The sequence below is a fragment of the Arctopsyche grandis genome, chromosome 7 (assembly GCF_051622035.1).
Source record: "Arctopsyche grandis isolate Sample6627 chromosome 7, ASM5162203v2, whole genome shotgun sequence".
Classification (NCBI taxonomy): Eukaryota; Metazoa; Arthropoda; class Insecta; order Trichoptera; family Hydropsychidae; genus Arctopsyche; species Arctopsyche grandis.
The window spans coordinates 3,663,111-3,689,564 of record NC_135361.1 but is presented as its reverse complement, the minus strand read 5'-3'; the positions used below and the strand labels follow the sequence as shown (position 1 = coordinate 3,689,564).

The window sequence follows — 26,454 nt, the reverse complement described above, 5'->3', positions numbered from 1 at the left end:
TCCTGCGATTTCTCCCGAGCCGTCTGATGCTGAGCTGGCTGGCAACCTTTGAACAATACACGGCCCCCTCAGGCTCCGGTGACTAATCATAACTCCCTCCCCGAGTTCCAACGAGTTCGTCACCTGTATCTCCACGCAGCTTCCTATTGAACAGGTCTGGGCAAACTGCGGCCCGCGGGCTGCATGCGGCCCGCCAAGTATTTTGATGCGGGCCGCGAGCAAAATTCAAAAAAAGTTTACTCTTTTCTGAAGTTTACTTCTTGATTTGTCAAATATTTTGTCGTTTCTGACATAAGATATAATTCGAATTTGGGCCAAACTAGACTATAAACTTTAATGAGCAATTATCATCAATATGAAAATCAATCACATGGTACTCGATAGCTCTCGACGAAAGTAATGATCGAAAAGATACCGCACTGTTATTAATTTTCAAACGCGGATGTAACTCTAAATTTTAAATTATTGAAGAGTTTTGTCATTGGAATCACTTAAAGATCAAATTTTATCCAGGATACAATTTGCGAAAATTGTCCTGATTACAATTTAGTTATAATTCGTTGTATTATATATCAACAAGTATTGTACAAAAATGTGTTAAAAGTTGAACATGTGACATCTTGTATTATTAAACTTGTAAATCTAATACGATCGAGTGGCTTGAAACACAGACAATTCATTGCTTTTCTTCAAGATATTGAATCCGAGTTCACAGATATTATTTATCATAATCATATTCGATGGCTAAGCCTAGGAAAAATACTTCGGCGAGTATGGGATACAATAGAAGAAATTGTTCTATTTTTAAAAATGAAAAATATTATCGACTTTCCCGAATTAACTGATAATGACTGGCTGTGTGATTTTGCATTTACTTTGGACATTGTGACACATTTAAATACTTTCAACACAGTGTTCCAAGGGGAAAATTTATATGTCCATGATATGGTGAAAAGTTTGAATGGATTTAAATTAAAACTCCGACAGTTTCTTCACCATTTATTTATTAAACGGGTAGATCACTTTTCAACCATGAAATTGCTGAAGATAGTGGTGAGTTTCCATAAAGATTTGGCGACTTCCGAAAAATTGATATAGGCTTGGCAATTATACGAGATCAATTGCAATATATATTGATAGCGTATCGAAGGAGATATAAATTAAGATTATATATTTACAGTGGGATGCTGATTTAAGGGTATTACACCGTCATGAAGAAATTTGAAAAATTTTACAACGCCCTAATACGGAAAAATTCGACAAACTTAGAGATTTTGCTCAAAAAATGCTGGTGGTTTTTTTATCAACCTACATATGTAAACAAACATTTTCAATCGTTTTCAATAAAAATTATTTACAATAAGAATTTCAACTACAAAATTCCCCTGAAATTAAAAAACTGTTTAAGATGTAAAACAGTTTCATTCGTCAAATTAAATTATTTTTTTGTATGAAATTTAAAAAAAAAGACGTTTTAATTCCTTTCACGATAATGAATAATGTATATCTAAAAATAGTATTTTACTTGCGGCCCGCCGCTCATTTTTAATTTCTAATGTGGCCCTTCATCCAAAAAGTTTGCCCAGGCCTGCTATAGAAGCATCAGCCGCTGGAAGACCGACTAGGTGACCCGAGAGCCAGCTTCACAACAGCTGCCGCATCTATAGACGAGACGAGGATTATAATCAGGAACTTCACGACTACTATAAGACATCCCAGGTTAGCCATTTCTGTTCCCTTTGACCCCCACCACGGAACGAACACATCTGGAAGGACGAACAAACGTATCCCTGTACGCCAGTAACTCTCCCAGCGAGAGAGTTATATTCGCGCGTAAATACGTTACGCTACAATACATATATATTATGCGCTCAACTGGTCAATGCGGATGTGGTAAGTGATGTGAATTATTTTGACCTTTCAATCTTTATAGCCGAGTTAAAATCCTAACTATTTTATTAATACAGACTAGGTAAATATAAATTTTGGTATGATTATTTTCACTACGTGATGTAATAGATAGCCTACATACATATTACGCAGTTAATATTCGATGCAAATGTCAATGAAATGAGTATAAAATAATTACTCGTATATGTATGTATATGGTTAAATATGCTTTCGATTTTTAGAAATATGAATATCCAAAATTTTGTGAATTTTAAAGATTTAGTCTCAAATGACCTTTATACTCTTACATAATCAGTAAATGCGATCCATAGTTATTTCAATCAAGTTTTCCGTGTTGTAATGCTTTGTCATTAAAGAATTGTATACATACATATTAAACATGTCAGCTCTTCACGCAATCTGTATTATTAAAATATTTAAATACTTTTATAAACTCAGTCGACCCTAGAGCATATTTTTTTTTCAGTATAGTTTAAATATAAGTAATATATCGACAGGTTTATTTATAAAAAAGTTTCATATCGCATTGTTATTATGATCTTTATTTATCTACATATACCCACTCTCAAGTTTTATTTTTTGTAAATGCACAGTACTCATTTTATTTATCTGACTATCTCATTTTATCTATCTGATTATCTGAAAGTCTATACCAGTGCTACTTTAATGTCGGTCTGTGGTCAACCACGTAATTAAGAAATGAAAATAAGTGTTAGTTATCAATCATTGAGTTATTATCAATAATATGAAAAATTTAGGTGATTGGTTTGATTATTATTTTTCAGCGGATGAGTAGCTATAAGTAGAATCATGGGTGTGTAGACTAATTTTATTACCTTCTTATTTATTTACTATTTTTTTATAATTTGTTGAAAACTCCTGCCTAAATAATATAAAGTGTACATACATAGTTGTATGCCAAGTCCAAATCGTCAGTCTACAGTCATAATCACTACATACAACTGTCATAATCAAAGTAGAGCAAGATGTGTGATACATCGAATTTGCCTGAAAATTGCAAGGTTGCAATTGAAGAGTTCTTACAAAAAAATGGTTTGAAGGACGTAGCTCTTCGCATAAGCCCTGGATCAGAAAAGGGCGACAATTATGTTGGTGAAATGCATAAAATTGAAATAACATCTAAACACAATAAAAGTGTCTTGTTTAATTTAATTACGAAAACGACTACAGATAAATCCATATCTGAAACATTGAACGTGGAAAACATATATAATAGAGAGGCTGATCTTTACAACATAATTTTACCCGCATTCAAAAAATTTCAAGACGAACATAAGATACCGATTGAAGAACGATTCGAATTTGTTAAATGCTATATAGCAAACAGTAAAGTAATTTTGATGGAAGACATGAGCGCAAAAGGGTATCAGCTGCACAACCGCTACAATTCATATGATTCTGACCATTTGGAGTTGGCGTTGCTCAGTCTAGCTCGATATCATTCACTTTCGTTTGCAATGAAAAAACTCAATCCGGCAATGTATAAGACTTTGGCAAAACTGGTTGAAGAATCGGTCATTTTAGATGTGATGAATCCGTTAATAAAGCGATCTCTTCTTCAAGCAACTGCGATTATAGATGACGCATCCAAAGCAAAGAAACTGCTTTCATTTTCAGAGAATGGTGTGGAAAAATTTCACAAATACATTGCTTCAGAGAGTGCCGCACCTTATGATGTAATTTGTCATGGAGACTGTTGGAATAATAATATTTTGTTCAAATATACGGTATCTTATTTTTTTATTATGATAAATGATAATGGTTGTGATGAATTGTCACTTTTTTATTAATTTATTTATGAAATTATTGTTACAGAATGGGACACCAGTGGATATGAAATTTGTGGATTGGCAGGTTGCAAGATCTTGCTCCCCCATTACGGATTTGTCTAATTTGATTTATTGCACCACCGATGTACTCATAAGAGCCAAGTACAACACACAACTATTCAATATATACTATGAAGTGATTAGAAAGCAGTTGACATATTTTGATTGTGATGTTGAAGAATGCTATCCACGTGCAGTCTTTGAAAATCATTTGAAAGAATTTTTACCATACGGATTACTGATGAGCACAATATCTTTACCAATAATATTGAGTAATAAAGGAACTGAATTGGATGTTGTTGACATGTTTGAAACTGATGATAGTAATGCGAAAAAATTGCCATATACTGAGTTGAGTATAGAACGTATGAAAGGAGTTGTGGATGATTTTATAAACTTGGAGTTGATTTAATATGCACAATGAAATATATCATTATTTTAATCAATGTACTGGACATTGCTTTCATATAATAAAAAACAAATGAATAAATTTTATAATTATTTCAAAGATTATTGCTATGTTACGTATGACAATATGCATATGGATTTATTATATAGTATACAGATTAAGTAAAATATTTTGTAAGTGTTGAATTGAATAAACAAAGGACAATTTTTCATATTTGAAGTGTTTAATCTCAATAACTATCATATTTATTTTAACTTTATCACTCCAATGCAATGGCGTATTATCGCACAGACATAGTGCATAGTGCACTATGTCTGTACTAACCTTTTTTACATAGCTTTATTGCAGCGATTCTATTACTGGCCCAGTCTATGCTACTCAAAAGTAACATATTATAAATGTATAAGAAAAATCCTATAGAAAAAAGTAATGATAAGATGAGAATCGTTTATTAATTTTGAAAGTGTACTTTAACTGAATTGAATTGGCGATCTATTGGAGTAATTCGAATATATGTATGTGCATACTTAACCAGAGAGATGTAATAAGAATAGAGGGGCCCTTACGAATAAATAATTGTTGTCAATTTTACGCGGTACGTCTCTATAAATACGCTACATCGCACGGAATACAATCGCATCAATTTAATTATAAAAATGTATCCCATGTTGTTTATTGATTGTTTTTGAATGTATTGTGCAATTTTTACCGATCATTGCCCATCTTGCGAGTAATATAAACAAACAGAGAAGTTTTTATCGGACATACGTCGAGCACCAAGCACCAAATACGACTGATGCTAAAATTATTTAGATCTGTCCGTGGACAGAATGTCACTTGACAACAAAAGAACACCTAAAGCCACTTCTATTAATATTACATTTCTCTGTACTTAACACTGTAGGAATATAGCACGTCGCGAACTATTTCGTATTTAGGTCAATGAATTCGTATACTCTCCCATCACACAGATGGCCGCACCCAGAAAAATGTTATAATTACATTTCTCTGCCCATTTCTTTTGGAATGTGCTTCTATTCAAACGGAACATACTCAGAATGTAGACACACCTCGACGAAAGACAAGGACAAATGCACACGACCACGTGTCCTACTGAAACAGATAAACCAGCGTACCAGCACCTAATGCCAGTGAGTTTCTGGAGTTCAGCCAGCACACGCTTGCGATTTTGAGCAACCACCTCTTTTACCGTACATACACACACACACACACCTGTATTAACTGAACAATAAAGATCCCCTTGCAAATTCAACTGAGTTTGCAAGAGGATCTTTAGAGGCCGGGAAACAGTCGAAATGTATCACCCGTCCTATAATGCTGCGTACGGACCAAACCAACGACGATTTTGGTCCAACGTTTTAACCAGCAGGATAAAACCAGTAGCGTACAAAATATCGAAATATTGAAATTAAATATCAAAATTAAAAATATTATTATTATATTAAAATTAAATTCAAATATCAAAATAAAATTATAATAAATATATTAAATTTAAAATAAAATATTGAAAGTTAAAACAGAACATGCCCAATTTAAATAAATTTTCGAGATTGACCTAAAATTAGATCATCAACAATCACATACAGGTAATCCTCGACTTTTGTTTGTCGAAGATGTTTTGACTTACGAAGATACGCACTAAGATCGAAAAAAAAATCAAAGAATTATTATTTTTACTTCCCCGTAATGCGCAGTTACTGAGAATATATCATGTGTTAGTATGGGTGACCGAGCGATGGTCTCAACCCGGCACGTTGTCGGTTTATCAAACGAAATTTTTTTAGTCTTCTATTGTTTCTCTCGTCGAAATAAATCAATTAATTAAATCATTTCAGAGGTAAATTTTATCGGATAATGTCTTCAATTGTTTCTCTCGTCGAAATAAATCAAATAATTAAATCCATCTCAGAGGTAAAATTTATCGGATAATGTGTGATTATTAATTTTATTTCGACGAAAGAAAAAAAACCCTTTGAGAAATCACCGACATTTTTTTTGTTAAATATTTCATCGACGGCGAAACACAGTAGTTATCGTGACGACTTATAAGAAACAATAACAAGGTTTTTTTCGCTCGTAATTATAATATTTCTCTGGTTGAAATGCGTATCGTCGTAATTCAAAACATTGTTGTAATTCAAAACATCAACGATGATCTAATTTTAGCTCAATCTCGCTCGTTAGCTTAATTTTGATATTTAATTTCAATTTTTTTACTTCGATATTTTGTACGCTACTGGTTTTAAAAGTTGGCCCAAAATCGTCGTTGGTTTGGTGCGTACGGACCATTAGTAGATAGGTAGGTACCATTGCGTCGTAGGGAAAAAAACCCAACTTCCCCGGTAGTTAAATACCCCTCACCCCCCAGTTAGTGAAGACAAGATCTCCGACCAAAATAACACGTCTGGGCCCATCTAGTGTATTATACATCAATGCACGGAACCTTTTGGTATTTGCGGAACCTTTTGGTATACATCAATGCACGTAACATTTGGTATTGTTTACGACTCGTAAAGTTTGTCAGCTACGTACATACATATGTACATATGTACTTTATCGGCAGTCGCTAGCTAGTCCCTACATACATACATAGGTGACAAAACCTTAACTAACATCGGTTTTCTCCCTCACACGCGTTAGATCAAAATGATGCTTACGCAACTACAAGGACCGCGGTCACCAGGTTGCGATGCTCTGCTATAACACAATCAAGAACAAATGCAGCCTTTAAGAAAATTCGTACTAATATTAGAAGACCATCAAAGAAAAGATTCTCAAAAATAGATATTATAAAGAATTTCTTAAATAATAATATGCATTAAATGGGTAAGCCTGTTGTCGATATCAGTGCTCGATATGCAGTGCTCAATCTCATTTATCCATCTGATTATCTGAAAGTCCAGTGGTATTTTAATGTCGATCTGTGGTCAACCACGCAATTAGAATCATGGGTGTGTAGACTAATTTTATTATCTTCTTATTTATTTACTATTTTTTTATAATTGGTTAAAAACTCCTGCCTAAATAATATAAAATGGAGTTGTGTGCTAACTGCAGGTCTTCAGTCAGTCTACAGTCATAATCGCTACGTGCAACTGTCATAGTCAAAGTCGACCAAGATGTGTGATACATCGAATTTTCCTGAAAACTGCAAGGTTGCAATTGAAGAGTTCTTACAAAAAAATGGTTTGAAGAACGTAGCTTTACGAATAAGCTCTGGATCAGAAAAAGGCGACAATTATGTTGGTGAAATGCATAAAATTGAAATAACATCTGAACACAATAAAAGTGTCTTGTTTAATTTAATTGCGAAAACGACTTCAAATAAAGCCATACTTGAAAAACTGAAAGTGGAAAATATGTACAATAGAGAGGCTGATCTTTACAACATAATTTTACCCGCATTCAAAAAATTTCAACACGAACATAATATACCAATTGAAGAAAGATTCGAATTTGTCAAATGCTATATAGCAAACACCAACATAATTTTGATGGAAGATGTGAGCGCAAAAGGGTATAAGATGAACAACCGTTACAATTCATTTGATTCTGACCATTTAGAGTTGGCGTTGATCAGTCTAGCTCGATATCATTCAATTTCGTTTGCAATGAAGAAACTCAATCCGGAAATGTATAAGAATTTGGCAAAACTGGTGGAAGAATTGGTCATTTTCGATTTGATGAATCCGTTAATAAAGCAATCTCTTCGTCAAGCAACTGGGATTATAGATGACGCATCCAAATCAAAGAAATTGCTTTCATTTTCAGAGAATGGTGTGGAAAAATTTTACAAATACATTGCTTCAGAGAGTGCCGCACCTTATGATGTAATTTGTAGAAGGTGTTTATTCGTGTACTGTCGTCGGCGCTCCAGGTCGGAATGGTTTCCAGGCTGAGAGCGCCCCATATTTATACCCGTTGGGTACAACACACATACATGCATGTACACAAGTAAACTATTGGTCGATGAGTGGGGCGATCCCATTGGCCGTTACATACGGCTTATTCATTCGGCGAGGAAATTTTGGCGCGAACGACAGATGAGGGGGATTAGCGCTCGTAAGCCATCGGTCCACGAGGGCCACCCACATAATCTCTACGTTACAGTATTAATATTAGAAAACTATTAAAGAAAAGATTCTCAAAAATAGATAGTATAAAAAAATTCTTAAATAATAATATGCATTGAATGGGTAAGCCTGTTGTCGATATGAAACATATATAATGACTAGTGTTGTTCCCGATGAAATATCATCGCATGGTTGTTGGCATATTAAGTAATTCATTAAAAAAAATGTGTCGGTCCTGTGTTCGATCCACACGCGGTCGGTTTTTTTCAAATACCTTTTAAATAGATTTAATATAATATTTAAAAATATGAAAAAAAAAACCTAGACAAAATCTATTCTAAATCTATATCTAAAATCTATTAGCCTAGAGCGCTGTCTATTAGCGCTCGAAAAAACATTGGTAGCAAACATTATATATAGAAGTTTTTTTCTTTCGTAATTAAATTCGTATATTATATGCGTACATTTTAGATACGCAGATTTTACACATTAAACATGTCAGTTCTTCATGCAAACTCAAGTCGACCCTTGAGCATATTTATTTTTTCAGTATAGTTTAAATATAAGTTATATATCGACAGGTTTATTTATAAAAAATCTTTACATTGCATTGTTATTATGATCTTTATTTATCTATACCCACACTTAAGTTTTATTTCCTATAAATGCACAGGGTTACACGACAATTGGTGCAAGGCCAAAAGGTTCAACGACAAAATGTACCCGAAAATTAGTGCACTGACAAAATGTACCCGCGACAAAATGTTCACGCGACAAAATGTCCACGGAAATAATGTTCAAGCGACAAAATGTTCAAAAATCCTAAATTTTCCTATTTTAATGGAAAAAGTAACTTTTAATTGTATTATATTTATCGATGTATATGATACTTTTTATCGTATAGATCGCGGATGTTATTAAATTAGAATAAATTACAGGTGTTCTCAACCGCACCAACATATTCCAATTGTCGCGTCCCCAATGCACAGTGCTCAATCTCATTTTATCTATCTGATTGTCTGAAAGTCTATACCAGTGCTACTTTAATGTCGGTCTGTGGTCAATCACGTAGTTAACAAATGAAAATAAGTGTTCGTTACCAATCATTTAGTTATCATCAATAATATGTCAAATTTAGAAGATTGGTTTGATTATTATTTTTCAGCGGATGAGTAACTATAAGTAGAATCATTGGTGTGTAGACTAATTTTATTATCTTCTTATTTATTTACTATTTTTTTATAATTTGTTGAAAACTCCTGCCTAAATAATATAAAGTAGAGTTGTGTGCCAAGTTCAAATCGTCAGTCAGTCTACAGTCATAATCGCTACGTGCAACTGTCATAATCAAAGTAGACCAAGATGTGTGATACATCGAGTTTGCCTGAAAACTGCAAGGTTGCAATTGAAGAGTTCATACAAAAAAATGGTTTGAAGGATGTAGCTCTTCGCATAAGCCCTGGATCGGAAAAAGGCGACAATTATGTTGGTGAAATGAATAAAATTGAAATAACATCTAAGCACAATAAAAGTGTCTTGTTTAATTTAATTGCGAAAACCACTTCAAATAAAGCCATATCTGAAACACTGAAAGTGGAAAACTTGTATAATAGAGAGGCTGATCTTTACAACATAATTTTACCCGCATTCAAAAAATTTCAAGACGAACATAATATACCAATTGAAGAAAGATTTGAATCTGTCAAATGCTATATAGCAAACACCAATGTAATTTTGATGGAAGATGTGAGCGCAAAAGGGTATAAGATGAACAACCGTTACAATTCATTTGATTCTGACCATTTAGAGTTGGCGTTGTTCAGTCTAGCTCGATATCATTCAATTTCGTTTGCAATGAAGAAACTCAATCCGGAAATGTATAAGAATTTGGCAAAACTGGTGGAAGAATCGGTCATTTTCGATTTGATGAATCCGTTAATAAAGCAATCTCTTCTTCAAGCAACTGCGATTATAGATGACGCATCCAAAGCAAAGAAACTGCTTTCATTTTCAGAGAATGGAGTGGAAAAATTTTACAAATACATTGCTTCAGAGAGTGCCGCACCTTACGATGTAATTTGTCATGCAGACTGTTGGAATAATAATATTTTATTCCAATATAAGGTATCTTATATTTTTATTATGATAATATGAGAATGTTTATGTATGAATTAGATAATGCAAAAATAAATATACATATATATGTATGTATGTATATACTATATGTGTACATACATACATATATATATGTATTTACATTTAACTGCCAACAATTTGAATGTTAAATAAACTGTAAAATAATAATAAATTTATTACAAAATAGGTACCTACTTATAAAAGATAAATGGGTGTCTATTTTTTATAATTGTATTAAATATAAATATGAATATGAATATACATATGTATTCTATTATGTATTTAAAGATGATTGTTTGTTTGCTCCCTATACAAATCTAATAAAAATTTAGACTATAGCTGTAAGATTTTATAAAAAATTCGGATTTTTACATTTTTCCAAATTATAATCCGCCAGAGCAACGCAAGGGTATTCGACCAGTAGCATATAAACTTATAAATAAATAGATATATAATTTAAGGAACAAAATTTCGTCGTTGTCACCTTCAAGGTATTAATTTATTTATAAAATTATTGTTACAGAATGGGACACCAGTCGATATGAAATTTGTGGATTGGCAGATTGCAAGATCTTGCTCCCCCATTACGGATTTGTCTCAAATGATATATTGCTGCACCGATGAACCCACGAGAGCCAAGTACAGCACACGACTATTCAATATGTACCATGAAGTGATTAAAAAGCAGTTGTCATATTTTGATTGTGATGTTGAAGAATGTTATCCACGTGCAGTATTTGAAAATCATTTGAAAGAATTTTTACCATATGGATTACTGATGAGCACAATAACGATACCAATAACATTGAGTAATAAAGGAACTGAAGTGGACGTTGTTGACATGTTTGAAACTGATGATAGTATTGCGAATAAATGTCCATATACTGAGTTGGGTAAAGATCGTATGAAAGGAGTTGTGGATGATTTTATAAACATGAAGATGATTTAATATGCACAATGAAATATATCATTATTTTAATCAATGTACTGGACATTGTTTTTATATAATAATAAACAAATAAATCAACTTTATAATTATTTCAAAGATTATTGCTGTTATGTACATATGTCATTTATATATAGGTTATGTAAAATATTTTGTAAATGTTGAATTCAATAAACAAAGGACTGTTTTTCATATTTGAATTATTTTTATCTCTTTTAACTTTATCACTCCCATGCAATGGCGTATTATCGCACAAGCGTTGTGCCTGCAATCATTCAAATGCTGTTCCCCGATAATTGATATAGCATTTACAATTTTCAGCTGCACAAATTCATCCACAAGAGTTGGATATTATCTAAAAATATTTGACACTATAGGACGGGTTAAAGGTTTCGACCGTTTCCCGGCCTATGGAAACCATGTTGAGTTTGAAAGAGGATCGTTTATTTTTGTTCAATTGTTACAATGGTTATTGTATGTACGAAGAGTTTGAGCTTCGGAGAAGTGAGCTGGTTGAACTCCAGAGGTTCACTCTAGCGTCTGGAGTTGCTGCATCGCTTTATATACGTTCTGCGTTGGAGCATGCCGCGTGTAAATGCTTTGTCTTCGTTTCCAGGACACGTGTGTTAGAGACACGTGTTGGCACGTGTCTTCGGTACACGTGTGGTTTATAGCTATGGGGTCAGCGTGCCACGAGTAAACGACTTTTCAAGACATGTGTTGCGGTTGCCTGATGACATCACTGTTGGGTTTAGTTCGTTTTACTATCGAGCGATGAACTCTTTCTTCTGGAATGGTCGAAGGGGACGTTGCCCTTGAGTTATGCATGTTTGTACAGGATCAATGATGAGATCACTGGTTTTGATTCGTAATAGCACAAGTTGTGCTAGATTCCTACATTCATTTTATTATGTGGAAAATCAGATATTCGTATGCATATTTACATAGTTAAAAATTGAAAATGAAAAACACAAAAGTTCAGTTACCCTGATATAAAAAGCAATTGATTTAGATGGATTAAGGTTTTAAGTCTATTGCGGTATTTAAGAATTCTTTGCATTTTATGAGCATTCTCGACGTATTCTACGAGAAGGTGATTTTATAATTGCAAAGAAAATGATGAAGAATTCGAATGACTGTCGAAAGGAAATTGCTTAGAAAGATTTTATGCACTATTCCATAAAATTGTGTAAAGTTTGTGATTCCTATAATAAAAAAATAATAAACACATTGAAATATAATTAATATAAAAGGACGCGGCGTATCTTTCTCGTGTATTCAGAAATATAAATGAAATTAACCCGAAACTGTATGAAAGCAAACAATATCAAGTTTATTGGAATTGAGTTTTGAATTATATTATAATATAATTCAAAACAAATCAATATACTATATAATTATATTACTTTTTTGCAACAACAACAATATTTGTTCAAGTATTTTGATTTATATGTAAGACATATATGTAAGCACATTGAAGCCAATACTGAATATTTATTTTTTATCTTTAATTTATACCAGGAAGGCCTAACAGGTAACCTCAATGCGCTTTCCTGACCAGAAACATTATACATTTGATACAAATATTATTAGTATTACACAAAGTACATAAATACATATCAATTAATATCCACAGAGACATATATGTGTCTAATTTGTAAATTTGCAGCATTTTAAACAATACAGCGATTGTTTAAAATGCTGCAAATTTTAAACAATCTGAAATTCTAAACAACAAGGTCTGGCCAGCAGAAGCCAGTGGAATATGAACTCATTGGGATATGGATATGAAGATATAAATAGATATAACTGTGATAGAGAAATTAGTATGTATAATCATATCGAGGAGAGTCCTTTTGAATATTTATTTATTTATTTTTTACATATATACCAGGAAGGCCTTACAGGTAAACCCCAATGCGCCTTCCTGGCCAATTACAAATTACAATTACAATGCAGCATTTTTTATATAACTCGCAAATCAATGAGACATCTATCAAATTGTACACAAACTTATTTATTGCACATTAATTCAATCACACAAATTATAGGTGACATTTTGTATACATATGAAGGATTTTAGCCAATTTTTTCCGGGAACCGTTTCAACAATGAAATCAGAGAAATTTGGCAAACTCTGATAGGAAACGATCAACATGAAGTCAAAAATCCAGGTCTGACCAACAGCATACTCTGAAAAATTCATTTTCACTCGAGGCCCGGCCCTGGGTTCGAACCCGGCGCCTCTCCACACTAAGCAGAAGCTTAACGACCGAGGTATGCTGCAGGAATATGAATCACATAAGCTAACTCCTACCCATCCCTGTCACATAATTCATTAACTTGACTGTTGAGCAACTATGTATGTACACACATAAAATATGTAGAATTGTTCGCATGTAGGCAACGATCGACCTGGAGTGACAAATCCATGGTCTGGCCAACATAAACCAGTGGGATATGAACCCGTGACTACTCTTTTCAAAGCATTATATGCTAACCACTAGTTTTTTCTGCTGGTTTAAATGCTTTATGTTTAAAGACTTTCATGATTATATATGTAGTCAATCCATTTTATACAATATTTTGAATTACTAAACAAATGTTTTTGATTTTTAAATGCTTTTTATAATTACTAAATTATGTTCACAATACATCTTATATCTATTTTAATAGCTACTGATCTACTGATCATTTTCTATTTACAATTTTAAATTAATTTTGTTAGTAATCATAGTATTATATTATTCTAATGTTAATCTACGGCATAATAGGAAAAAGAGCTCAAAAACCTATTTACAATCCTTATAAATACTCATAATACATCTAATACATAATATTAATTAAAGACTATCTAAAGCCGATTACCTAAAGCAGATTGTGTTTAGGTAATCTGTGTTTATACCTGAAGGGTATAGACATTTTGTTGTAATCACCGAGACTCTTCACAAGTGTGTTAGTATGGTTATTAGTGATTCTGTCATAGAATCTACTGGTTAGTTTGTTAGTAATGTCTGTAACAAACGGAATATTATATATGGCATGCAGTTTTTTCAAATTATTATATATGGGTGTATTATAAATCATTTTTAGGGATTTATTTTGTATTACTTGTAGCTTGGAAAGGTTAGTATTCGAGGCGTTATTCCATACATGTGAAGCATATGTTAATAATATTTTATTTGATATTTTTACTTTATCTGTTATTATTAAATGCTATTTTTTATGTTTATGTATGGATGTATTTATGTTTACGTTTAATTGTTATTTTGTTTTTTTCTTTTTTGTGTTATATTTTTTGACCATTGTGGCGCTTTAGGAATTCCTGTTATGCCACAATGGTCTGTTTAAAATAAATAAATAAATAAATATAATGGTAATATGAGCGCGCGATATAATTTTATTTTATTTTGAGTTGATAAAGAACTATGGCGATTATATATTGGATATATTGAGGATATACCCCGCATCGCCTTGCATTTCGCTCCCTCAATGTGAGGTGCCCATCTCATTCTTTTATCGAACGTTACTCCTAAATATTTTATTACTGACTGCCACTAAACAAATGTAAAGCCAATGTGAAGTTCAATAAATTGTACTACGATGCAGTCTAAATTAAAGTGTAAAATTTTGTGGTTCTATAATTGAAAATTGTAGATTCTCATAGGAGACAAAAACAAAAATTAGTTTTCATATATATTTATTATTTAAATCAACAAAATTATTTTCAAACAAATGAAATAGTTTTTTTAATAAGCATGTAGTATTTCTATTAATTAAATTTTAATACTCAGTGAACACCTGGTAAGAATACAAAATTAATTATTTTAATAAATAGAGGAATGTAACATTGCTATAATAAATTTTTTATCACATTGTAGTTCAGTTGCACATTGTTTTTATTACAAGATATACGTCTTTCAATATGGATGATCAGCAATATACCCGTTCCTTCGAAGACGCTTTCGACGACGGCGACATACAGAAAGCAGTGCGAGAAGTTATCGAAGAATATCATATAAATGATGCTGTTATCACTATGCCTTCTGCAGAAGATTTCGGCAAGAACTATATGGGAAAACTTCATCGTTTGGAGATCACGTCCAAAGAGAAAGAACTTACATTGAATTTAATATTGAAGTTGGCCCCGTCCGAACCCGAAATGAGCAGTTTCGTACCAATCGATCAAATATTCGAGAGAGAAATCAATGTGTATACGAAAATATTAGAAACATTCGATGCTGTTCAAGAAAACATACCTGAGGTGTACAAGTTCCGTCATGCCAAATGCTACAAAGTGGTAAACGAAGATGTAAAAAAGCTATTGATATTGGAAGATTTGTCAGTTAAGGACTTCAGGCTGGTTCATAAAGGAGAATCATTAGATTTTCCTCACACGAAGCTAGTCATTACAAATTTGGCACGTTTGCATGCCTTATCCTTTGTGTTGAAGAAGAGGAATATGGACGAGTTGAGCCGCATGTCCGACTATGTGAAAGAGCACCACTTTGGCGGCCTTTTCCAGTCTTACATCCAGTATGTCGCTGATATAACTTTATCGTTGATCAAGGATGACACGGAAATCGACAAGTTTAAAGAGTACTCGAAGAATATCGTCGATAAATTCTTTGAAAAGCGTAGCTCTAATCTGGCGCATCCCTATAATGTTATATGTCACGGTGATTGTTGGAGTAATAATCTGCTGTTTAAATATAAGGTAGTATATTATATCATATTTTTATTTACTGTGAACGTACAAAAGTAGAAATAATTGTACCTAAATGTTTCAATCATTATTTTTGCAGGGCAGTGAACCGGTTGAATTGAGAATAATAGATTGGCAAGCGAGCATATTTGCATCTCCCGCCACGGACATAGCTCACTTTTTCTTCTGTAGCACAGAATCATCTTTGAGGAATCGATGCTATCCAGATATCTTAGACATTTACTATACAGAATTGGAGTCTCAGTTGAAAAGAATGAATTGCGACGTCAACGAGTGCTACCCGAGAGATATTTTCATGCAACACGTCCAAAAAGTGTTTCCGCACGGTCTTACCATGGCCATGATTGCTCTTCCATTCATTTTAAGCGACAAGGCAGAGTCTACTAACACCATAGACTTGATTAAACACAAAAAAGTAAAGGTAGACAAGAAATGTGAAAAGCGTCTGATGGGAGTTGTAAGCGATTTTGTAAAGTTTGAACTTATATAAACATGTAAATGGTTAGTCACTACTGCGGTTTTATTGTTGCAAATTATATATATTATAATATGAATTCTAAATGTACACATTAATTCACAAATATCTGACAAAAAAGTATTTTTTTAAATATCAAAATAGTGTAATAGCAAAATTCATATAATATTTGAGAAATGTTTTGTATCGTATTTTATTTAATATCTATACATATATATTATATTATGTTTTAAATATTTATGCATCTAAAATACAATAAATGATAATATATTAAAATATTTTATCAACTCTGCTGAAATTATGGTATTATTAAAAGTGATTTTCCATGTGTATCAATTGATTATTATAATGTTGTTTAATTGTATGTATAATAATACATTGTGATTTTGAATTATCTGAAATATAAAATATACTCATTCCAAATGGTATACACATTATACAATTCAGCAGATATTAAAATTTCAAATATTTTATTTATGTATAATGTTTTCATATCCACTTCTAAATTGTATCTTTCAAAAATTTTTATTCATATATGATTGTATAATGTTTTCATGTCCACTTCTAAATTGTATCTCTAAAATACAGCATTTTATAAAGATTATAAATAAATAAAGTTTGTTAATTCTTTTCTTTTATTTATGTTTTCATTCTATCATTCTGAATAAATAACAATTGTAGACTGAAATTCTACAACAACCTTGTAGACTGAAACAAAACATACTTTATGCACTGAATTATTATAAAGGTAAATGTGATTTGTAGCTTTAATTACCCAGCGACAATTATATATATTACAAGTTGATTAATTGTTAGTAAAATCAGTCTTCTAAGATCGGTTCGATCTTTTTATCATAAAGAGATCTACTTTGTGAAGATGGCTCAACAAGAAGACATCTGTATATCGTTGAAATCCCAAATCAAAGCTGCCGTTAGTGAGCTGGCAAAAGAAATGGGATTATTCGATTTGGAAATTACCTCGAACGTGGCTACACCCAAAGGTAACAATTTCTCAGGAGACGTGTATCGGATAAAAGTGTCTGGAGTGCGTGACGATGGCAAGAAGGACAATTCGAACTTCATTTTGAAAATAACAAACATAAAGGAGTCTGAAAGTCCCGATTGCTATTACTTAGTACACGCCTATGCCCGAGAAACGTTAACGTACACTGAATTGTTTCCAATCTTCGACAAGATGCAACAAGAGAATGATTTGTCGACGGAGGAGCAATTTCGTCACGCGACCTACCACACTGGACACAACAAGAGTTTCGAAGAGTTCATATTGTTGAGCGATCTGACCCAAGAGAACTTTAAAATGGTGGATAAGTTTGAGCCGTTGGACTATCTTCATGTCACTCTCGTGTTGAAAGCGTTGGCTAAATTTCACGCATTGTCGTTTGCCATGAAACAAAAGGAGCAGAACACGTTCACCGAGTTAGCCAAGAGACTTATATTGATGAAGACGACCGAAAAATTCAAGATTTACTCGAGGCTGACTATCGATATGGCGACTCAGCTCGCCGAAGACGAAATGAGCAAGATAAGAATGGCCGTCTTCGGTGAAACTATTCTGGAAAAGTGGGAGACGATGGATGATCCGACTAACATGGCACCTTATAATGTGCTGTGTCATGGCGATTGCTGGATCAACAATTTCATGTTTAAGTATAAAGTATGTAAGAATTGATTTTGATTTTTAAATCCATTTTATTATTACGAAATTATGTTAACAATACATTTTATATCTATTTTAATAGCTACTGATCTACTGATCATTTTCTATTTTACAATTTTATTTGATTTGGTTAGTAATCATAGTATTATATTATTCTAATGTTAATGTATAGAGCATAATAGGAAAAAGAGCTCAAAAACCTATTTACAATCCTTATAAATGCTCATAATACATCTAATACATAATATTAATTAAAGACTCTCTAAAGTCGACGACCTAAAGCAGATTGTGTTTAGGTAATCTGTGTGTTATACCTGAAGGGTATAGACATTTTGTTGTGTTAGTATGGTTATTAGTGATTCTGTCATAGAATCTACTGGTTAGGCAGTTAGTAATATCTGTAACAAACGGAATATTATATATGGCATGCAGTTTTTTCAAATTATTATATATGGGTGTATTATAAATCATTTTTAGGGATTTATTTTGTATTATTAGGTTAGTATTCGAGGCGTTGTTCCATACAGGTGAAGCATAGGTTAATAATTATTACGTCTGTGTAACATTATACATGTACGCATATATGAACAGATTAAATAATGTCAATGTCAATGTGTTTGCTATGAATAAACTTGGCTGACATTGATTCTCTCTTACTGAATTGAATAATACTGCTATAAATGCCATAATTGCATTACAATTTTGGAAAATTTATGTTTCAGGATGATGTGCCGGTGGATATTAGGATCTTGGATTGGCAAAACTTAAAGCCGTCGTCTCCAGTTCTGGATGTGGTCCACATGTTGAGTATGAGTACTGATGAAGATTTTCGAAAAACGTACTTTCCGAAAGTGTTTAATGTGTATTATGAAAATTTAGATAATTGTGTCCAACGATTAGGTTACAATATAGAAAAAATTTATCCAAGATCCGTCTATGATGATCATTTGAAAGAATTTTTCCCGGTCGGACTGCTCATAGTCATAAACGCATTTCCATTTACGATGTCAGACAAAGATAAAATACCTGAATTGGAAAAGTTTATAACTGATCATAGTGGAAGTTTACAAACAGTTAAATTTTCTAATAGAGCCAAAAATCGATTGAGGGGTTTAATAAGAGATTACATTAATTTAAATTACATATGATTTATATACTTTTATACAAATTTTATTTTTTTTATATAATAATGACTTTTACTTAATTTATATTTATTAACTTATTATGTTATAACATAGATTTTCTTTTATTTAATACAAATTCAATAATTCATTAATTATTTGTGACATGAAAATTTTTGAACTTATTATTTTATTACATCTTAATAATTAGGTTCTATTAATTATTATGAAAAAAGTTATTGTCCTGCTTTAAAGAAAAAAGTGATATTGTTTATTATTAATCAATGGTATTGTACAAATTTACTTCTAACTTTTTGATTCAAATAGTTATATTTTTGACTTTTATTCATTGCTATTTACATATCATTATAAAATATATTTTTTATTAATGTGCATACATATATCTACATTAATTTATTTATATTAAATACATATGTATGCATTTATATGAATATAAAAGATTAATTCATATAATAAATACAGAAAATAAGTTTTGCTACATGTTTAATCTTCAATAATAATTTGACTAATTTTTAATTAACACAAATTTATCATTTAATATTATCTATTGCAATTTTTTATATACAGTGATGATGACCAGATTTTAAGTAGAAATAATATCTAACAGTTTAATTGATTTATGTTAATTGTGACTATTATATAAGTGTGTTGATTCAATATTTGTAACAATAATTGAAATTGATTTGATATATTTTTCTTGTATTTCTGAACATTACCAAAAATTCAACAATGAAAATAAATAATTTTGTCAAAAAATAAAACAACAGCTTTAATTTTATTTCAATACAATTTATTTCACTAATTTTTAGTTGACTTTGACAAATGTTATATGATTGTTTTATAAAATATGTTTATTTTTAATTCAATGTGATAAGTTTAAATTATTATCAGTGATTATGATAGGAATGGAGTTATGCTAGTTTATGTAAATTCGGTGGAAAAAATATTTAAAAAATTAGGTAAGATGTAGTTGAAAATTAATAATAATAATGGATCATATTTACCAGCGATTATTAATAATAACCGTATTTATTACATTAACCGTACCAAATACATACATTTTATAACCAAGTCTTCATTAAACTTGAATATTCGAATAAAATTATATAATTTTGTAATACACGATCATTCCAATTATAATCTATGTGCAATTAAAAGCAAGCTAAAAATTGTAACTGTTTAAATGAATAAACAGCATTTTCATTTTGAAAGTGATACAAAATAAATATATTAAATAAAATTATATTTCACACAGTCTTTTACAGCTCCCTTGATCCGTTGGGTGGGAGTTTTTGAAAGTTTAATTTTGGATTCAGCTTTATTGTTATACGTGTCAGCGGCATCTATTAAATCGGGAGTTTCATTTTTATCACAGAGTAATACTGGACACACGGCTATCGACATTATGAGACCGAATGCAAACATATTTTTTAGTTGATCCCGATAAACGTGTTCCGGATAGCAAATATTCACATCGCAGTCCATGTTTGCAATACTACTCGACAAGGTTGCATAGTATACATCCAGGAGTTGGTGAAGGTGGGCCGATCTGAAATTTTCATCCGTACTTGTCAATATGAAGTACGCTATGTCGGTAACGGGCGAAGCAAGTCTTGTAACCTGCCAATCTATCATCCGTACGTCGACGACTCTTTTTTCCTGAAACATACCATTAATATATTTTTAATATTATTAAAAAAACATTATTCAATCATGTGTTTTACACTACAAACTACATAAGTAAATTCTTTGTTCAGAATATAATATGTACATATAAACTGTGTAAGAAACATGGAGAGGGGACGGGACGGGGAAGAAGTAGGTGGAGAGGTGGGATAATGGGACGCTTTGTGCATCGTCCCAATTAGTTTTGTGCAACGATTCAGCGTTGCAATACTTTGTGTTGCTGACGTCACCATAAAGGCAATCCACTATACTGTGCGTACAGAAGTTTTACTTAAAAAAATCAATATTACGTTATATATATTATCTACATACATATATACTTCTACTTGACATATATACATATATAAAAGTTTAAATGAAACGTTTGTTCATTAAGCAATCTACAGTTTTTAATTTTGACTATAAAATACTATGAAAATCCTCCCTTTTATTAAACATTTTGTTTTTGATTTTTACCCGCTTGAATAACGGCCGGAAATTCAAATAGAAATATTGAAAAATGTTGTGATTGAACTGTTCTTTTCAAAATAATTTTTTTTTTAGATTTATTGTTGATTGAAATACATTTAAACAATTGATCATAATATATGTATTATATACTAGCGTTGTACCCGATGATATCATCGCATGTGTGTTGGCATATTATAATATATATAAGTTATATATTATATATATATTTATATATAATATATAACTTATATTATATATATAACTTATATTTATATACTTATATATATAAGTTATTAAATAAAAAAAATTAAAATAAATGTGTCGTCGGTCATGTGTTTTTCAAATACCTTTTAAATATATTTATATTTAACTGTTTAATATGACAAAAAAGGTAAAAACAACTTACCACCTAATATAAAACACCAATAGAAAAAATAATTAATTAATTTTTGGCGGTAAATCCTCTGCCAAGAGGAAAAATCGGTAGCAAATAGTATATATAGAAGTTTTTTTTTTGTTATTGTATTCATATATATATATATATATATACGTTTTGGCAGTGATTTAGCTGTGACGTATATATGTACATATGTCGAATGGAAACGACTATTATATAGGTAGTATGACAAGCGTTATCTCAGACAGACAGACAGACAGAAAGACAGACACACAGACAGAATAGCGATATTATATATATGAATATGATGAATGTATCCATCATATATCGTCATATATACATATGTATAATAGCGCTATTCTGCGTGTCTGTGTAAGATAACGCTAGTCGTACTACATATATGTATATAATAGTCGTTTCGATTCAACATACATATTTACGTCACAGCTAAAACACTGCCAACAAAATACACGTACATATATAAAAATACGAATATAATGGTAATTGGACTATTCGACACATTGCGGTGGTCACAAATATAATTTTTCCATGAAAATCGCGAATACACAATATTTGGCACTCAAGTTCTCGTTAGTATGATAGTTATCGTTAGTATTATGGACTTTTCGGCTGCCATATGTTGCGTTATAGCGATTTTAGTGACTTTGTGACCAGTAATCACCGAACTGAATATATACAATAACAAAAGAAAATACTTCTATATATACTGTGTGCTACCAATGTTTCCTCCAGACAAATTAGTCTCTGAGCATTTAGAGTCATCTATTTAATTAATTAATTGGTGGTATATATTGTTTATATATAGGTAGGTAGGTAGTTTATACATTTTTTTTTCATATTAAACAATTAAATATAAATATATTTAAAAGGTATTTGAAAAAAATACGACCACGTGCAGATCGAGCACAGGACCGAACATTTCTTTTAATTTTTTTTTTTCAATTAAAAGCTTAATATGCCATAACCCATGCGATGATATTTCATCGGGTACAACACTAGTATATCTATAATATTATACATGATCTATTAACTTCCAATAAACATTTTTAATTGATATTTGATTTTAATTTTATATGCAAGTGTCGATCGTGGAAAATATATATAATATAATATGACGTCAGGGTTTTTCTAGGTCATAATAATTTTACATTATGTATAATCTTGAAACTGCTATTGAACACACATTGTACAATACTAATGATTTTGTTTTACAGTTATCGGAACTCATGTATATATTATTACTATCAATCATTTTTCTGATAATTTTCATTTTTTTTAGTTATATTACATATTCATGTGTAGGCACAATAATATTTGCCAGCAAAGTAAGGTCTAATATATATGTACATGGTAATTTTTATTTTAGATAATAATTAACTACTGGAATTGATGCGACAAAAAACTGGTTTTGTTAGATAACCATATTACTGTACCTTGTACTTGAATAGCAGGTTGCTAGTCCAACAATCTCCGTGACATATAGTGTTGTAAGGCTCAGTATGCTTAGGATCAAGAAACCTTTCCAGTTTTTCATTTGCATCACTCAAAAAAATCGACAAACGTTTGTGATCATCACAATCATCTATAACATCCAACACTTGTTTTTTGTTTTGCTCTAAAAACTTTGGAAAATTAACTCCATAGTCTGACTTTTGAAGCGCAAGGTCGGTCAATTTCTTGAATAGAACTGCATCTTTGCTTTGAACGACGAAGGATGTGGCATGAAGTCTCGCTAGACATTTGATGACCAGAACGGCATGGTCAAAGTCTAATGTGACAAGTCGGTCACACAAACGGAAACCTTGATCGGTGAGATCTTCAACTATAATGGATTCCTTGCAGTCTTCATTGTTGGCTGCAAAGCACTCGGCGAATTCAAATCTGTCGTTCAAATCGAACTTGCGCTGACACTTTTCAAATTCTGGAAGTATTAACATGTATGCATCAATCTCTCGGCAGTAATATTGCCTCAACGGGAGATTCTGCCTGAAGGTTGGGTTGTCTGGCGCCACCTTGAGTATTAGTTTCATCGTTTTATCATTTGTCTGGTCTGTAATTTTGACTTTGTATATTTCACCGAAGAAATTTCCGCCTTTCTCCGATCCAGGCTCCACCGTTACGTTGAATGGGAAGTTGAAATTGAAGTTCCTTGCAATGTTATCGACCATCTGTTTTGTGTACAAAGATGGCAGTCCTTGCAAATCATCTGTGGGAATTGAGTCACCACTCATTTTGAATCTGGTTCGTGTGATGTGAAGTTGTTTTAAATTGTAACACGTATTTTGCACTTATAAATGACCTACGCGCACTGAAGCTACACTGCTCAATTTGCTATTGAACAATTGAGCCCGTGTTCGTAACAACGCTGTATGTATATTAAAGTTCAGGAGTATTCAATCTTTATTAATTTTTAAATAAAAAACACATTCCAAATCAACGAGGATGATCTGTTGTTTTTATTGTTTGAATAATATTAAAATGATTTGTAAATATATCATATTAAGTTAAATAATTAAGTCAATTCTTCTACAATATGAAAATTGGTAAATACATAAAGTGACCATACACCGCGTTTTGAACGGGACCGTCCCGTTTTTAGGTAGTCTGTCCCGTTGTCCCCAAGCACAGCTTCGGGACGTCGAAATGTCCCGTTTTCAAAAAGAGAGTATATTTATTGAATTATTATTATTATGTATATAATATATAATAATATATGCCAGCAGTATAGCTCGGTTGTTAAGCTTATGGGAACTAGTCTTATTGTGAAGGTCTTCTTCACCACCAGTCCGCCATGTATTGTAGACAGATTCGTCTGTGTTCGGTATTAATACAACTATATGTTGAATGTGGTATTTATTTGGTAGTAACACGTATACACAAGTATGGTTAATTGTTTGTAAAAGTATGTCGTTCAGAGGTCTCTGGATGTGGTAGAGTGTCGCTGGCTCGGCATTCGGCTATGTCCGGCTAGTCTCTGGATACGGTAGAGTGTCGCTGGCTCGGCATTCGGCTATGTTCAGCAAGTCTCTGAATACGGCAGTGTGTTGCTGGCTCGGTCGGCTGGTTGATCTTCCAAGTCCGTGTAGTGAAGTGGTGGCTGGTCAGGAGCTGTATGTCGACGCTTGCTGCTGTGGGTCGACTGGCGTTGTTTGGGTTGTACCTCCTTTTATAGTGTTTCTGGAATCGCCTGACCGATGGTGGTGGTTTGTTGATGCGTAAGAAAGGAATGCACTGTTGTCGAGGCGTAGCATTTTCTGGAATGCTTGATGGAAGTGGTCGTACGAAAATTTAGTTGTTGATGCGTACAAGGGGAATTTGCTTTCGTCGAGGCGTAGTATTTTCTGGAATGCTTGATGGAAGTGGTCGTACGAAAATTTAGTTGTTGATGCGTACAAGGGGAATTTGCTTTCGTCGAGGCGTAGTATTTTCTGGAATGCTTGGCGCTGTTCCGCTCGATGTATTTTGTTGTTGCGGAATATTCTCGAAGGTTTCGATGACGATGACGACGACGAGATTCCTACATGGCTCTCCGGTGAGTGTTAGCGATGTGTGTGATTTTGTGGGAATCTTGATGTGTTGGAGTCTATTGACTCGATGGCGTCGTTGTTTGTCCGGTTGTGCTGGAGAAAGTTGTCTCAACAGCGGGTCTTGTGTTGCATGCCGGTCCAAGTCTTGTTCTCTACCAGGTTGCTTATTTTGGGCGAGCTGCGTTGGTAGTGAAGGTTTTTGATGGCTTGGATGGTGCTGTTGTGCAGGCTGCTGTGTTCTGCGTGGAGTCATTCGCGTGACTGTTTTGCTGGTTGTGCTGGAGTTAGTTGTCTCGGCAGCGGGTCTTGCGTGAAGAACGTTGGTTGACGAAGTGCGTTGAGTGCTGGTCTTCGTTGGTTGTGCTGGAGTTAGTTGTCTCGACAGCGGATCTTGCGTGAAGAACGTTGGTTGACGAAGTGCGTTGAGTGCTGGTCTTCGTTGGTTGTGCTGGAGTTAGTTGTCTCGACAGCGGATCTTGCGTGAAGAACGTTGGTTGACGAAGTGCGTTGAGTGCTGGTCTTCGTTGGTTGTGCTGGAGTTAGTTGTCTCGACAGCGGAATTTGTGTGGAGACTGTTGGTTAGCGAAGTGCGTTGAGTGCTGGTCTTCGTTGGTTGTGCTGGAGTCGGTTGTCTCGACAGCGGGTCTCGTTTTGCGTACCAGTCCGAGTTGTTCTTTTCTACCATGTTGCTTATTCTGTCTAGGCTACGTTGATAGTGAAGGTTGGTGGTCTGGACGATGTTGTTGTGCAGGCGTTGTGCTGATTGTGCTGGAGTTAGTTGTCTCGACAGCGGCTGTGTTGTGTTGGAGCTAGTTGGCTCAGTGGCGATTTGTTTCGCCGGTTGTGCTGGAGTGGGTTGACTCAACAGCGGGTTGTGTTGGTAGCTGGTCCATATGTACTTTCACACCATGTTACTGTTGCGGTCGTTACAATGGTAGTGAAGGTTTGTGTCGGTCTGGACGGTGCTGTTGTGCAGGCGTTTTGCTGTTGCTTGAAGCTTGCGGTT

At 32.9% G+C, this 26,454-nt stretch overlaps 6 protein-coding genes across 6 annotated transcripts; 5 read left to right on the top strand and 1 right to left on the bottom strand.

Moving 5' to 3' along the window:
* Nucleotides 1-2,844: 2,844 nt before the first annotated feature.
* Nucleotides 2,845-4,407, top strand: LOC143914992 (uncharacterized). The gene is made up of 2 exons (XM_077435451.1): nt 2,845-3,659; nt 3,748-4,407. Exons 1-2 carry the CDS (start codon nt 2,898-2,900, stop codon nt 4,171-4,173), a joined length of 1,188 nt encoding a protein of 395 aa, XP_077291577.1. The 5' UTR covers nt 2,845-2,897; the 3' UTR covers nt 4,174-4,407.
* An 854-nt stretch (nt 4,408-5,261) lies between these two features.
* LOC143914725 (uncharacterized) lies at nt 5,262-8,324 on the top strand. The gene is made up of 3 exons (XM_077435028.1): nt 5,262-5,321; nt 7,296-8,035; nt 8,213-8,324. The coding sequence occupies exons 1-3, from the start codon at nt 5,262-5,264 to the stop codon at nt 8,322-8,324; spliced, it is 912 nt and encodes a 303-aa protein (XP_077291154.1).
* A 1,246-nt stretch (nt 8,325-9,570) lies between these two features.
* On the top strand, nt 9,571-11,544 carry LOC143914991 (uncharacterized). The gene is made up of 2 exons (XM_077435450.1): nt 9,571-10,388; nt 10,924-11,544. Exons 1-2 carry the CDS (start codon nt 9,627-9,629, stop codon nt 11,347-11,349), a joined length of 1,188 nt encoding a protein of 395 aa, XP_077291576.1. The 5' UTR covers nt 9,571-9,626; the 3' UTR covers nt 11,350-11,544.
* Nucleotides 11,545-15,233: 3,689 nt separating this feature from the next.
* LOC143914412 (uncharacterized) lies at nt 15,234-16,774 on the top strand. Its single transcript, XM_077434626.1, has 2 exons — nt 15,234-16,063; nt 16,152-16,774. Exons 1-2 carry the CDS (start codon nt 15,272-15,274, stop codon nt 16,560-16,562), a joined length of 1,203 nt encoding a protein of 400 aa, XP_077290752.1. The 5' UTR covers nt 15,234-15,271; the 3' UTR covers nt 16,563-16,774.
* A 556-nt stretch (nt 16,775-17,330) lies between these two features.
* LOC143914724 (uncharacterized) lies at nt 17,331-19,373 on the top strand. Its single transcript, XM_077435026.1, has 2 exons — nt 17,331-18,222; nt 18,948-19,373. The coding sequence occupies exons 1-2, from the start codon at nt 17,425-17,427 to the stop codon at nt 19,371-19,373; spliced, it is 1,224 nt and encodes a 407-aa protein (XP_077291152.1). The 5' UTR covers nt 17,331-17,424.
* A 775-nt stretch (nt 19,374-20,148) lies between these two features.
* On the bottom strand, nt 20,149-24,282 carry LOC143914943 (uncharacterized). The gene is made up of 2 exons (XM_077435361.1): nt 23,355-24,282; nt 20,149-21,026 (listed from the first exon to the last, which is right to left on the bottom strand). The coding sequence occupies exons 1-2, from the start codon at nt 24,150-24,152 to the stop codon at nt 20,598-20,600; spliced, it is 1,227 nt and encodes a 408-aa protein (XP_077291487.1). The 5' UTR covers nt 24,153-24,282; the 3' UTR covers nt 20,149-20,597.
* Between the last annotated feature and the right edge of the window lie 2,172 nt (nt 24,283-26,454).

Excerpts from the sequence above, each read along its gene's own strand:
- LOC143914992 (XM_077435451.1), top strand. The coding sequence starts at position 2,898 with ATGTGTGATACATCGAATTTGCCTGAAAATTGCAAGGTTGCAATTGAA. Across the intron at positions 3,660-3,747 it reads ATATTTTGTTCAAATATACG|AATGGGACACCAGTGGATAT; the intron begins GTATCTTATTTT and ends TTATTGTTACAG.
- LOC143914725 (XM_077435028.1), top strand. The coding sequence starts at position 5,262 with ATGCACACGACCACGTGTCCTACTGAAACAGATAAACCAGCGTACCAG. Across the intron at positions 5,322-7,295 it reads CGTACCAGCACCTAATGCCA|TCAAAGTCGACCAAGATGTG; the intron begins GTGAGTTTCTGG and ends CAACTGTCATAG. Across the intron at positions 8,036-8,212 it reads TATGATGTAATTTGTAGAAG|GAAATTTTGGCGCGAACGAC; the intron begins GTGTTTATTCGT and ends TCATTCGGCGAG.
- LOC143914991 (XM_077435450.1), top strand. The coding sequence starts at position 9,627 with ATGTGTGATACATCGAGTTTGCCTGAAAACTGCAAGGTTGCAATTGAA. Across the intron at positions 10,389-10,923 it reads ATATTTTATTCCAATATAAG|AATGGGACACCAGTCGATAT; the intron begins GTATCTTATATT and ends TTATTGTTACAG.
- LOC143914412 (XM_077434626.1), top strand. The coding sequence starts at position 15,272 with ATGGATGATCAGCAATATACCCGTTCCTTCGAAGACGCTTTCGACGAC. Across the intron at positions 16,064-16,151 it reads ATCTGCTGTTTAAATATAAG|GGCAGTGAACCGGTTGAATT; the intron begins GTAGTATATTAT and ends TTATTTTTGCAG.
- LOC143914724 (XM_077435026.1), top strand. The coding sequence starts at position 17,425 with ATGGCTCAACAAGAAGACATCTGTATATCGTTGAAATCCCAAATCAAA. Across the intron at positions 18,223-18,947 it reads ATTTCATGTTTAAGTATAAA|GATGATGTGCCGGTGGATAT; the intron begins GTATGTAAGAAT and ends TTTATGTTTCAG.
- LOC143914943 (XM_077435361.1), bottom strand. The coding sequence starts at position 24,152 with ATGAGTGGTGACTCAATTCCCACAGATGATTTGCAAGGACTGCCATCT. Across the intron at positions 21,027-23,354 it reads ACCTGCTATTCAAGTACAAG|GAAAAAAGAGTCGTCGACGT; the intron begins GTACAGTAATAT and ends GGTATGTTTCAG.